Source organism: Monocercomonoides exilis (assembly GCF_001643675.1).
Source record: "Monocercomonoides exilis strain PA203 chromosome Unknown scaffold38-1042076, whole genome shotgun sequence".
Lineage (NCBI taxonomy): Eukaryota > Preaxostyla > Oxymonadida > Polymastigidae > Monocercomonoides > Monocercomonoides exilis.
The window spans coordinates 522,839-536,799 of record NW_027150583.1 but is presented as its reverse complement, the minus strand read 5'-3'; the positions used below and the strand labels follow the sequence as shown (position 1 = coordinate 536,799).

General features: G+C 36.0%; 4 protein-coding genes across 4 annotated transcripts; 3 read left to right on the top strand and 1 right to left on the bottom strand.

The window, feature by feature from the left end:
• Nucleotides 1-148: 148 nt before the first annotated feature.
• On the top strand, nucleotides 149-865 carry MONOS_12008 (uncharacterized protein; the record flags this gene model as incomplete). Its single annotated transcript, XM_067864589.1, has 1 exon — nucleotides 149-865. The coding sequence occupies one exon, from the start codon at nucleotides 149-151 to the stop codon at nucleotides 863-865; it is 717 nt and encodes a 238-aa protein (XP_067723199.1).
• An 807-nt stretch (nucleotides 866-1,672) lies between these two features.
• MONOS_12007 (uncharacterized protein) lies at nucleotides 1,673-2,922 on the top strand (the record flags this gene model as incomplete). The annotated part of the gene is made up of 3 exons (XM_067864588.1): nucleotides 1,673-2,122; nucleotides 2,295-2,386; nucleotides 2,496-2,922. 3 exons carry the CDS (start codon nucleotides 1,673-1,675, stop codon nucleotides 2,920-2,922), a joined length of 969 nt encoding a protein of 322 aa, XP_067723198.1.
• A 2,237-nt stretch (nucleotides 2,923-5,159) lies between these two features.
• MONOS_12006 (uncharacterized protein) lies at nucleotides 5,160-7,049 on the bottom strand. The gene has a single exon (XM_067864587.1). It carries the CDS (start codon nucleotides 7,003-7,005, stop codon nucleotides 5,701-5,703), a length of 1,305 nt encoding a protein of 434 aa, XP_067723197.1. The 5' UTR covers nucleotides 7,006-7,049; the 3' UTR covers nucleotides 5,160-5,700.
• A 3,865-nt stretch (nucleotides 7,050-10,914) lies between these two features.
• On the top strand, nucleotides 10,915-11,659 carry MONOS_14967 (uncharacterized protein; the record flags this gene model as incomplete). Its single annotated transcript, XM_067867811.1, has 2 exons — nucleotides 10,915-10,940; nucleotides 10,984-11,659. 2 exons carry the CDS (start codon nucleotides 10,915-10,917, stop codon nucleotides 11,657-11,659), a joined length of 702 nt encoding a protein of 233 aa, XP_067723196.1.
• Between the last annotated feature and the right edge of the window lie 2,302 nt (nucleotides 11,660-13,961).

Sequence of the window (13,961 nt, the reverse complement as noted above, 5' to 3'; positions counted from 1 at the left end):
AGAAATTTGGAACCCGCAGACGTTGTTGAAATAGTTTGCAGATCAGGGGCTGAATGAGATTCTAAGCTTTAAGCAATTGACAATAAAGGAGATTGAATTAACAATGTTATTTTTTAGCTGCAGATTTTCCGAGCTAGAGAGAATAGACATGAGAGGTTCAAGGTTTCATAATGAAGGAATATATCTTGACACGAGACTGAAGACTTCGGAGACACGCACAGAGATTGCCGTTCCGTATTTATCAGACTTGCTTCTTATTTGTCCTGCTTTCGCGATAAAGACCTTGTGGGAGAGAGTAAAACAAGCTAACCCAAACACAAACAGTCTGCTTCTTAATACAAACACTTTTGCCCCATTGACAGCAGGAAGGATTCGCAAGCTTGCCAAGGAAGCACTGACCAACGCCGGGATACCAGACACATTCACTCCATACTCAATCAAGGCAGCCTCAATTTCGGCTTTGATAATGGCATGTATTCCTCCAGAGCAGATTGCAAAGTTTGCTCGTCTTTCGCCACAAACAAACACATTGGTTAAACATTACTTCAGGGCGGATTTGGCTTCAGCAATGGGCAAGGTGATTGCTTCATCACCAGAAATATCGACAAAGCAGGCACAAAGCGCTGAAAAAGACGAACAGAAAGGAAGGAAAGAAAGCCAGAACAATGATGAAAAGAAGGTTGCAATTGGGAAGAAGCAGTACAATATGAGTAAAAGAAACGAAAAAATCCAAGCTTCCGACGACTCCCTAGCAATAATGCCTTCGAAGATTAAAGAACCAAAGGAAGATGAAAAAGAGGATACAGAATATGACAAAAGGTTTATTATCAGAACAAGAGCTCAATCAAAGAAAGAAGAAATTTAGAAGGAATGGAAAGTGTCAAAAGCTGTAGTCATGATGGTATCAGAAATTCCCAGCTAACATTGGATCTCAAATGAAAGAGAAGGAATTGAATGGATGTTTTTCTTGAAAATAAAGGTGCTTATGCACTTTTATTAGAAAAGAAAAACGATATACAATTCCTTCTCTTTTTCCCACCACCGTTTTCACTCCCAACCCCTCTTTTATATAAGTTTTTAACATTGTCTTGTGTTCCACAATTCCTTTTCTTAGCGTTAATTTGTTTTTAAAAACGCAAAGTTTTGATTTTTCAAACAAATGCATAAACCCTCACATCACTACCACATTGATCCTGGGCGATGACCCATTGATCGTGATCTCAAATGAAAGAGAAGGAATTGAATATCGTTTTTCTTTTCTAAAGAAAATCTCAAAACATTTAATGAAAATAAAATTATAGGTTGATGGACCTTATTAATTTGTTTGAATAAACTGAAGTTTTATTGCTTCATAATTTTCTTGTCTTGAGGGGAAATACAACAATGATGCAGAGAAAAGTTTTGAGTTCTTTTTCATGACACATTTTTACTTGTGCTTTGTATTATTTTTAAAAATATATTGTGAATGTTTGGAAAATGAAATTTCTTCGTTTTTATCGTTCAATTCTGCGATTATGTGGCCTTTTTCAGCAAAACAGATATTATTGGGTGTGCCAGAACTTTGAAAAGTGGTTGATTTGATGATTAATTTTGTTGTATTTTTTTGATATTGGATGTTTGAGATTCGCTTCCACAATCGAATAATTTGGCAGATTCTGAGCACAAAGCGAAAATGGATGAAATGACTGGAATGATAGAGGAAATGAGCGGGCAAGAGCAGTGCTCCATTTTGGGCACAGAATTTTTCAACGAACTCCTCAAAATGCTCGATGAAAAGACACTGTTGTTGGAGGATGTGGTTTTGTTGCTGAAGCAGTGGGGATTTCGGAGAACGCTGAAGTGCAATTGCAACTTAAGCGATATCAGCAATTCGCTGTGCAAAAAATTTGATGCTTTGATAATCGAAGAAGAAGAGAAAAAAGAGGAAAAGAACGAAAAGCACTTGGTTGAACTTTACGAATGCTATCTTATCCTGCAGGGGTATTTTAACTCCAGAGGAGAATCAATATCAGCTATCTTGTCTGGCCTTCTGAAAGTTGCATTGAGCAAGGAGGAAAATGAGGAAACTCAAAAGGAAGTGGAAATGGCTTTATTGGCCTTGAGCTGCATCAGAGAAGATTATGTGTGAGCATTTCTGTTTTTTTTAAAACCAATTATTTGCTTTACAAAAATTGATAGAAAATTGAAAAGGAAATGTATCTCGTCGAAATCACAGAAATCATGCTGCATCATCAAAAGCATCGAAATTTGACTCGTCTGGCCTATCAGTCTGCTTGGCAGTTTTTGATTTTAAGATTGAAGTTGAACAAAGAATTGAACACGGATGCTGCGAAAACGCTGCAATTTACGACAGAAGCAACAAGAGAACTGGAAGAGTTGATGAGATGTGTGGATTGGACGAGAAAGGAAAAAGAACTGGAAAAATCGAAAGAATTCATTTTGATAAAGAGATGGATGGATGCAATTGGAACCTTTTTTCACCATGTTTTTTTCAGATGGAATAGGAGAGACTTCGCTGGATTGGCTGCGCGTGTTGCTGGGCTGTATGAAGCTGCGAAGGATGGCAAACACTTGATGTGCAGAAAATGCGTGTTCGTTTTTCATTTCATGGCAAAACCAGTCCTGTGGATAACTGAGCTAAGTAATGTTTTGATAGAGAGCGGAGCAATTGCGTGTGCTTTGGATTGCGTGATTAGACAGCCATTGGTAAATGAAGATACGACTTGGAGCTGCTTTATTATGTTCTCATTGCTCTGTTTCAAATTGAGAGGGAAGGCTTATCGGGAATTTAATACCGCAAAATGGAAGATAAAAAAAACGGAATTTGAAAAAATGGAAGAAGAAGGATACGACGATATCATGATTGGTTTCAGAGTGTCATTCCCTGGCTATTTCAAACGTTATCATCAGATTATTGTTTGATTTTTCAGAATATTTATTTTATTTATTATTTCGGAAATGAAATGCTTTTTGTGAAACTGTTTTATTTCTGCTTTTCTCTTTCATCACCTGAAAATGCTCCATTTCCATGTGCTATGTTTGCTCAACAGGCACGTCAATCTCGTTAAACGTCTTTCTCACCAAAAATTCATCCATCTTCATCGCTGTCTGAATCACTCTTTCTCTCTGACTGTTTCTTCCTCCTTTCTTTCCTTCGTCTTTTCAAAAAGTATCTTCTTTCAAATCCTCGTCTGTGTGTTCTTCGAAGATGGAAGTGAAGAAGAAACAAAATAGATAACGCACTGAACGTGTTTGAAGACATTCAATGAAAAAGAATAAACGGACTCAAACTCATTTTTGAATGATTATCTTTCTCTCTTTAAAGTTGGATGGAATGGCTGGTGGGGGATTTGCATCTCTTCCGTTTGCAACTTCTTTTGTTGATTGTCATCCTTCATTGCCTCGTTCAATGGAGACGAAGAATAATTCTCAAATAAATTCCAAAAGATAACTCGAAAAGCAGAAAAAAGAAAGCTGAAGATGAATTCGAATAAATTGTCAACGAATGGAATTTCATGGCAAAGCATGAGGAAGAAGAAGAAAAGAAGACGGCACAGAGAATGAAAGATATTCTTCTGTCAATGCACGTTGAAGTGAAGTCGAACCAAGCGAGAAGATGCTGGCCTTGTTTAAAGAAGAATGTTCAGAGAAAGTTGATTATTTGATGCAAATGGCACTCTTTGCACAGCATTTGACGTGTTGCATGAAAGATTCGATGCCAAATGGAAGTGGTTACTATATGTGTCTCAATCAGCATGTTCTGCCCTTCTGAAGCGGGTGTTCCAAGCAAAATGAATGTCCTCTTTCAAAAAGGGTCTTCGCTTGGCAACAAAATCAAAAAGCGTCGAATTGTCTTCTTCAGTCTCTTCAGGCGAAAGCAACTTCTTTTTCTTCTCGTTTATCTTTCTCTCTCTCCATTTCGTCAAATCAAACATCCTTTGTGTGTTGTTCAGTGTGCCTCATGTCCAGCCACATTTTTCTGTTCCCCAACTGCAAAGTGCTTTCTGCTCCTCTTTTTCTTTTCTTAGCTCTTCTCAGGCTGCTCATCATTCAATAAAAGGCAGGAATGCCCCGCTTTCAGACTGTTTGAGTACTCTTTTTCCGTTTCCTTCCTCCTCTTTGTCTTTCTCCTTCTTCTTTCTGCAGTTCCGCAACAATTCTTATGCTCACATTTCAATGACGTTCCCCAATTCTTTCTCTTCTGCACATTTCAAACTTTCTTCAAAAGCCTTCACGATGGCAACGTTGATGTCTCTTCAAACAGTTTCAGGCGTTTCGCTTCTGCCAATCTTTTTATTTCTTCTTCAAAAAAAATATTCGTTTCCTTTGTTCTACTCATTTTTTCCATTTCCATCAACTCTCCTCTGTTTTTATAGATATGTTTTTCTCTTCGCAGCCAAATAAATCCCCAATCTCTTGGTCTTTTCCTGTTTCAACGAAAATGCTGGAGAAAGGGGCAAGCGACGCAACAGATTCGAAGATGCTCCTTCCTGATATTCCAACAGTACCTTCTGAAAACATTCGTTTTTGGCTTTTCCTTTTGTTGAAGAATATCTTCGTTCGGGTGTGAAGAAATTGGTAATATCTCAGATAGAACCGAGAAGTGATGGAGAACAATCGAAATTTCAGTTTGTTGCACTTTTTCTTTGTGGATTATCTTCTTGGCCTTCAGCTCTTCAAATCTGCAATAAAAAAGTTTGCTTTTCAGCAAAAAGTTGGTGAAAACCATCAAAAATAGCATCACGACAATCAACAGACAAAATCTCACAAATGAAAATCATTCTCCTCGGAAATCAACCCGCCGTCTTCTTTTGCTGTGTTTCTATCACACGCTTTCAATCAGTCATGTATCTTCAAATATCTGAGCTTGAAAAAAATCCTATTCAATCGATTGTACGAACATGAAAGAAAACAAACATCATATAAAAATCTGAAAGCAATCCCTTGAAAATACGTTTGATTTCTTCGTTTCCTGAAAACCAACATGATTGAAATAGCAAGGATCTGATCATTTTTGATTTCTGAATGAAACTCTCACAGCCTGGTTCCAAAACAAGGAGTGTTTTTCCTTTTTCATCGAAAGATTGCAAATTTGTGTTTTTCTTTGCCATGCACAACAGAATCGTCCATCCAAACCCATTTGCTGCAAAACACAATTATTTCTCGTTCTCACCTTTTGTTTTCGGCTATTTCTTGAGTGTTCCGAAATGCCAAAAATTCAGTTCACAAACAAGAACAACACTGAAAAAAAATAAAAAGATGTTGCAATAGAAATGCATGAAATGTTATTTCTGCTTAAAACAACAATAACAAAAAAAAAAAAAAAAAAAAAAAAAAAATATATTTATCGCTTAAATTGTGCTGACTGGCAAATCATGAAACATTCAAACAAAAATGAATCCTTTTGAAAAATTCAAAAAAAATTCAAACATAAAAATGCCAAAATCAGCTGAAAAATGGAAATCGAAAACAAATATAGAAAACAAAACATTCACAAAAAATTATAACATAAAAAATAAAAAACGAGGTGCGTATCAAGTTCATAATCTTCCAATGAACTCTTTGTAGATGATCAAAACGATGGAAAAAAAAATCTTTTCAAAAAGTTTTTCACAACGTTGCGAATTCAACTCAGCTTCTTGCTGCTCATTTCTTGTTTCTTTGTTATGCCTCTGCAACTTCAGCTTGCTTTCTCCAATTTTAACGGCAGACGCAGCAGCAAATCACAATAACTAATATCACAAATCCTATTGGAACATTAATGGAGATCATAAGCGATAAGCTTGATGAATCGTCGTTTTTTGAAGAAGTGGTCTTCGGATGGCCATCTGTGTTCCCCTTGACATGCTCATACACATCCACAAGCTCTGCTTCTCCATCTGCTTCTCCATCTGCTGCCCCAACAACCCACCCACTTGCTGATTCATCAAAATCGCTCGCAAACTCAAATGCATCTTCCTGTTTGCTGAACTCTTCAAAATCTGGCGCAACAATGAATATCGATCTTGCTGTTGAATTCGCTGTGTTTGTGCTGTCTATCTCCAGGTTGCTGGCTGACGGAAGCTGAAGATTCGATGTTGCCTTTGCCACGCTGATCAGCATTGCCCCAGCCTTTCCTCCAGCTGCTCTGCAAAACTTGAATGTGCACTTGCTCGTCCTTCCAATCGCCACGGTCGACTCCTCCGAAATCAAAGATATCTCCAAGCCTGCTGCTGCTCCATTCTCTGCATTCACCTCTTGGACATCCAGTCCTTCAATAACAACTGCCGATGGCTTGTCGCTTTTGTCGAAAATGCCTATCGCTGCTCCATTTTGAACTGCCACTTGACTGATCTCCACCCCATTCAGCGACACTGCGCTCACGCCTTCAAAATAAAACGGAGACAGCGAAAACAAAGCTGTGCTGCTGGCATCTGTGCACGAAACAGTGTTCAACGCAACTGACCCGGCAAATGCCCTCACAAGGCTTTTTTCCAAAGACCCTTCTTCCTCAGCCAGCGCAACCATTTCTCCTCGCGCCTGTGCCCCGACCCTCACAAATCGGCAGTTGCTGATCGTGAGCGACGTCGACATTTCATTCGCTTTTATCAACGCTTCCCACTTCGTGCTTGACGCTGGAAACTCGAATCCCAAATACCTGAACTGCACCACCTTCTCGCACGTGAACAGAGCCGACCGCGCACGCACATCGCAGTCGATCGCTGCTTCCTCGCTTCCGTCTCTCGCTTTGTTCACTCCTTCAAACGTTATTCCCCCGTTGTTCCTGATCCGCAGCTCTTCTGCCACATACGCCCTTTCGTCCCGGACAACCCTTATGCAGCTGGCCTCTTCCCCTCCCAGCTTTTCATATGCTCCTTTCAGCGTGCTCACCTCGCCCCGATAAAACGCTCCTCGCTCGCTCGCCTCTCCGTCATGCTCCAAATACACCGTCGCCACGGGCAACGCTCCTTCCTCCTGCGCGCAAACGGACATCACAGCCACGAACAGAACACATTTTTGGAACATCTTTGCAGAGCTAACAAATAAATCAACAAATTGGATCGAATGTTGCTTAATATGTATATGGAATTGATCAAAAAGTTCTTTTTCTGTTTTCTGTTTGTCTTTTCAATAACCATCAACTGCATGTTTATATTCAGTCATGTAGTTACGAATATCTAACAGTTTTTTCGACACAAATGGGAGTGTTTTATGTAAATATATATCAGATCAATTCATTTTCATTCAAAAGAGTGTAAAGGTGCTTTGAAGTTTGTATTTATTGTGATAATGTGTTTGCATTTGAAATATCTATTTTATAGGCAAACATTCCAGAAGGATGGTGAATTGAATGATTTTTCAGAAATGAGCAATAATTTATTTAAATGAAGAGTATTTTTACAAATGGAAATAGCTTGTTCACTTATTGCATATGAAAAGCGCATGTTGCTCATTGGTGAGCATATTGCGGTTGGTGCGTGTGCAGTGCATTGCTGAGCTTGCCAGTTGCAGTAGTTGATGAAGTTAAATTGAAATGGCGGAGCAGCAATTGTTGCGTTCTGGAGAAAACAGTTGCAAAGGACAAGGAATGGATGTGAGAGGAATTGGAGCAAATTCTTTCACTTGGATGTATTTTTTTCGGAAACAACAATTGAAGCTGTTTTTTGCATCGTCAATGCAATATTTTTTTTTTAATTGGTTGTAACAGAGTTACAATTTTATTGCTTTTGAGTGACTGCAGCGTCTGATGGAGAAATGGTACTTATCCTGGACGATAGCGCGGTGGTGTTAAATGTTGAAGAAGTGAAGCGATACTGGCATCAAAGCTTTGTGTTGCTTTCAGCGGTCTCTGCGCGTTTCGAAAAGCATCAAACGGGAAAGTTTATTTGTTTTTTGTTTTGTTTTATTCTGTTGCTGTTTATTTCATCTCACATCGCAAACTGAGTTATTTTATCAGACAAAGCTTTATCTCTGATAATCGAAAAAAAATTTTTTTTGAAAAAAGTACTTTTGTTTTCATGAAATTTCTAAGTCATTTATTTATTTTTTTTAACCATGACTCCATAATCGTTTATGCAGTTATCATTTCCATGTTCAACAAAAATTAGAAAAGTTTTTGTCGATAGTGCACATGTGGAGAAGTGTGACATATTGGGTCCGACTTTTTTTTACAGAAAAAGCAACTTCCAATGATTAGGTTGATTTATTTTGTTCTTATTGCGATTATTTGTTGTTAAAAATGAGTGAAAAATAAGTGAAAAGTGAGTTTGATTTGAGTAATTAAAAATATTATGACATTTTTATTTTTTTATTTGTTTAATCATTCAAAGCAGAAGAGCAATTCCAACTTTTGAACTATCACTTTCAGTTAAACTGCTTTTAGAAATATGGAACAGAACATTACACTTCAGCAATTATCATTGAAAAATTATTTACTTTTGATTAACTCTTTGTGATGAAAAATCACTTTTAAAACGTGTCCATTTTTTGTAATACGTTTGAGGTCGCAAAACATAATGTTTTTTAATCAATGATGTTTGTTTACAGATATGAAAATCAAATTTATTTTGAAATTTGAAACAGTTTTATAATGATTCAAGTTAAACAATTTTTTCTTGCTTTTTGCATAAAAAGCTTGAAAGTCCGTATTTTCCCCCATATTACTTAACGAGCGATCAACATTCGTTTGATGGGATGAAAGAAATCCATTATTTTTCGTTAACAACTTCCAACGTGGGAGATTTTTTTTGATATCATAAAAAATTACGAACTTTGATCATAATTATTTTTCATTAAGGGTGCGGTTTATTTGAAAATTTTTATTTTTATTTTCATGAAAATATAGTTTAATATATTATGATTATTAATTATTTGTTGTTTTCAATTTGTTTCCAATCGTTTTTGTTACTTATTTTCAAAAAATTATTAAAAATATTCGAAGATATCGAGAATTCAATAAATTGAACAAAACATATGTTCACTGGTTTCTAAAACATAAGAACTATAATAACAATACGTAATCAATCGATTTTTTATATAGAAATAAGTTTTATGATGTAATTGCATAGAAATTTTAAAATTGAAATAGAAGATCATAAAATATTGGTTGAAAACAAACAATTAACAAAAATTCAAAAACACAAATATGATAGTAATGCAAGATATTTAACAAGAAATTTACAGTTTGTCGATTATTACGATTTAAAAACAAATAATTCAAAAAAGAACTTTTATAGATTATTAATCAAAAGAAGTGATAGATGAAAATAAAAAAATACAGTCTAAACCGGATATACAGATATCGCATAAAATACCGGACATCGCACAAAATACCGGACAAGATCGATTTCACAATAACTGTAAGAGAAATAATTCTGATAATTTTCCTCAAAATATATTTCATCAATACAAACTCACGTGACATACAAAACTTTCAGGACTGCTTCGCTTGAGCTCAGAAAAAATATTTCTCGAAATCTCGGAGAAATAGGATTTTAAGTTTCTCCGAAATTGCGATAAATATTTTTTCTGAGCTCAAGCGAAGCAGTCCTGAAAGTTTTGTATGTCACGTGAGTTTGTATTGATGAAATATATTTTGAGGAAAATTATCAGAATTTTTCTTCTTGCGATTATTAAGATATCGATCTTGTCCGGTATTTTGTGCGATGTCCGGTATTTTATGCGATATCTGTAATCACGTCGAATATAATCACATTCGTATATAGTCACATTTTTCGATGCACTGACATTTTTTGCTTGTTTTTCATTCATTTTTCATCACATATAATCACAGGGATGAAAATATATAATCATTTTTTAAATTATAATGGGTGACTTTTTCAATGAAAAATCGGTTTTTTGATCAAAATTTACAAAAAAATCGATTTTTCAAAATAATGTTAAAATAAGTCTGAATAATATAATAAAAAAATAAAAATTGTTATTTCTATTGAAAAATGTGTATTTGTCAAGTTTTTTCAAAAATCGAAAAAATTGACCCAAAATTAATTAATTCAAAAATTAAATTTGGCATAGGTCTGAATCGTACCATTTTGTTAAAGCCACTAGAAACTCTGAAATTTGTTTATTATTAATTGTTATAATTAATGTTAACTGAGATCAATCGGAATGAAGCAAAATATTTATGTTGAAAAACTATAAAAAATTCAAGTGATCCGTGTTCCACAATAAAATGTTTTCTCTATTACACAGGGAGTTTTTTAAATTCAATGCTCTTTTTATGAGTTATTGCATGTTGAGAATGCATATTTGATTTTATATTCATTTAAATTTATGATTTCTATTTTTTTGATCTTCGGAAAAGAAGGCTGTTGCTTTTCGCAATCTTTATAACTGAAAAAATAGTCAACAAATGCGAGATGCAACAACCGTTTCAGTTATTGGACGAACTCATTTATTTCGTGTGCGCGTAATGGATCAAAAACAACAGAAACGAATTATTCGTGGGAATACAATTCTTTTTCAGATGTTCAATTTTCATAAGTGTTCAGCCATCAATAACAGTTTCGGTTTCACAAAGTTTTCTTTATAATTGTGTTTTTTTAGTATTGAAGGAGGAGTTCATTGTTTTAATGTTAAGTCTGTTAAAATTGTTAACAATGCCTTTAATTCATATCATGCACTTTTTTTATATGGAGGAGGAGGGGTGTGTGCTTGCGAAATAATTTCATGTGCCCTTGTAAGTGGGTGCAGCTTCTAGATGTGCAAGGCTCGCTACGATGGGGAAGGTTTGAGATTTTACAATATCAGTGGACCTGGATCAGGGTGCATCTATGAAGAAGATGGAGAAGGAGTGAGCTAATGTGTGTTTGAGTGCAGTTTCACTTCGTTTTCGCTTTTATCGACTTGGGGTGGAGGGTTGTATTGTTGCAATGTTCCTGCAGCATTCAAAATGAGGAGCATTCAGTTTATTTCATGCTCGGCGATGGGATATGGCGGAGGTTTGCTTTTATATCCAAATCAACAAACAGCATCAAAAGATAGAGTTTATTGTTATTTTCTTTTCTTCCACGAATGCAAATGCTCAGCCAATTCTCCACTTGGCCACGACATTGTATATCTGGATTATTATAATATCATTTTGAATTCAGACAATCCATTTTATGAATGCTACACCACAAACACAGACGAGAAGAGAGTGTGCTATGTGCATAATCCATCAGGCTCTTGGTCATATGTCCAAACATCAAAAAAGGATTGGCTGAACGAATGGTCGAAGGTTCTGTTTGTGGGGGTAAATGGAAGCGACTCGAGCGGGCTGTGTGGAATGGGCGAATCGGCTCCATGTCAGACGGTGGGACACGCAGTGGAGACGGGCTTGGAAGAGCTGAGCTCATCAGTCACGCTGATGTGCGGGAATCATACAAGTGAGACAGCAACCATTGCAATGGGAGAAAAGAAGATTTCAGTCATTGGGAAAGGGAGGACGGAGAGTTCGATTGGAACAGGAGCACTTTCACCAACCGGATCGCTGTTCAGTGTTTCGACAGGTCACATTGGTTTATTGCACTTGAAGGTTGATTGCAACTCAACAGCAGATTCTTCGCCAAGCGTGGTTGTGGTGTCTGATGGGAGCGGGTCACTCTCATTGGAGGATGTTGTTATCACCACGAGTGTTTCTTCAGGAAATGTGATTCATTTTCAGTGTTTGTGGTGCTGATGTCACGGCTGTTGATGGTCGGCGTGGAGACAAAAAAAGTCAATTGAATTGCATCTCCTCAACGATAGAGTTTGGCTCTTAAAGGGAACTGTGCGCAAAACCTGATCCTGGAAATGGCTGTTTCTGAAACGAAAAGTGCTTTTTTTCTTTTTATTAATATTCTTCACTCATTTATTGAACTTTTTATTTCCATTAAAAAAAAAAAGAATACTTTTAAAACGACAAAATGTTAGAATTAATGTTTTCTTTAAAAATGAAATTTCACAAATTCGTAACAAAATCCAAAACAAAAACAAAACAAAACATTTTTGTGAAAAATTCATCAAACATGGCGCAAACATCAAGTGAATGAAAGAAAAAACGAACAAAAATGTGCAAGCTCAGAATGGTTCTGAATTAAAAGAAAACCAACAATTTGAATGAGAAAAAACTAAGAATTCAAAGATCGAAATCTCTCAAAACATCACAAAACAATTTTCTGTGAATTTCCGAAGGCAGATCCATCTACTCTGTTCATAGCACAATTCTTATGCCCCCTTTCCTTCATCTTCCTTCTCTTGTTTCAATAAACCCCTCACCCTCCATGTGTTCTCCATCTCCCTCTTCTTTCCTCTCCCTTCCAATAAAAAACCTGCCCCTCAGCTTCACTCAACAAACACATCTGCTCCATCAGCTATATGCCCATCCAGCATCCTTTCCTCCGCTTCATTCTCACCCCCCCAACAACCTGCCATTCATCATCCTCTCTCTTTCTTCTGTCTGCTTTTCTCAACCTTTCTGCTCCGAAACACACAGCATCTATCGCCTCCTTCATCATTGCCTGCAACCTTGCAGTGAATAAAACCATCTTTCCCACAAACATTCCTCACCCTATTTTTTTTTCCCTCCTCAACATTTCCACTTTGCGATTCTTTTTCCTCTCTTTCTTCTCTTTCTTCTTCTTTTCCAAACTTCACATAAAACATCATTCCAATTATAAGCCTTTTGCATGCTTGGCAAACTTTTCAGAATATTCTGTGCCTTCTTCAACCCATCCGTTTCACTACTCCTACTTCCACTTCATTTCCGCAGCGCATTCAAGCCCCAATCCATTTATTTTCATACTATTTATCTTCTATAATGTCCTCTTGAAAAAAGTCTTCCAACTATGTATTTCTTCTTCTTCTCCGTTGTTTCCACTGTTTTATTTGATTCATCAACCTTTCAAATTTTTCCTTTTGTGCAGTCCTCTCATTCATGTTTTTCAAATCCTTTCCGAAAATACTATCTTTTCAACACACATTCCAATCCTTCTTTCCTTTCCTCCTTTCTGAAACCGCGATTCGCCTTTTCCAACATTACCATTGCGTTCATAAACAAAGAATTGAAGGTTTCATTAAAAATCGAAACTTTTTTCAGAAGCCAAATGCAAAATAAATGTTTCTATATTGAAACAACAAAAAATAAATAATTGATTTTTTAATAATCTTTAATATCAATAAAAATTTATATATATACCATTAGACATGCATTCATCAACTTGTGTTTTGCATTTCCACTGTTTCACAAATACATTTTTACGCAAAAGCGGACATATAAAGTATTTTCTTAATAAGAAAGAATAATGATAGATAAAAGAATATATAGGATTCAACTTTCTAACTCTAACAATAAAAATAAACCTTTTCTTCAAATATAGCATTGAAAAATCGTTTTAAACTCCACAAAATCTAAAAATTGAATAATAAATATCTTGCCTTCAAAAAGAAAATATTATGGGACATGATCTTAAAATTTTCATGGAGTTTTTCAACATTATTATTTTGCTTCATTCCGATCGATTTGAGTTTCAATTAATTATAACAATTAATTTAAAATAAAATTCAAAAATTTTAGTAGCTTCAACAAAATGGTACGATTCAGACCTATGCCTTAAATTTTATTTTTTTCTGTGATAAGCAGCATCGTATATTATCACAATCGGATATAGTCACAAAAAGTCGTGAAAAAACCGATGTGATTATATCCGGTTTTGACTGTATCACTATTTAATAAATAAAACAACACAATTTGTGAATTTTCATTTTTTGTACAAAAAAAGCTTCCATCAAACGAAAATCTTCACTTGCACTTTTTCATCTTTCTCTCTCTCTCTATCTTCCATCCTCTTCCTCGTCTTTTTAATATATCCAGATGTCTTCCTCCTCAGATGCTCTGCTGTTGTTGCCTTTCTCTACACCTGCATCCCCACCCACTGCCACTTCTCCTTCCACTCCTCCTTCTCATCCACCCACTCTTACGTCTTCTGCCATCTCAGCATATC

Coding starts and splice junctions, on each gene's coding strand:
- MONOS_12006 (XM_067864587.1), bottom strand. CDS start 7,005: ATGTTCCAAAAATGTGTTCTGTTCGTGGCTGTGATGTCCGTTTGCGCG.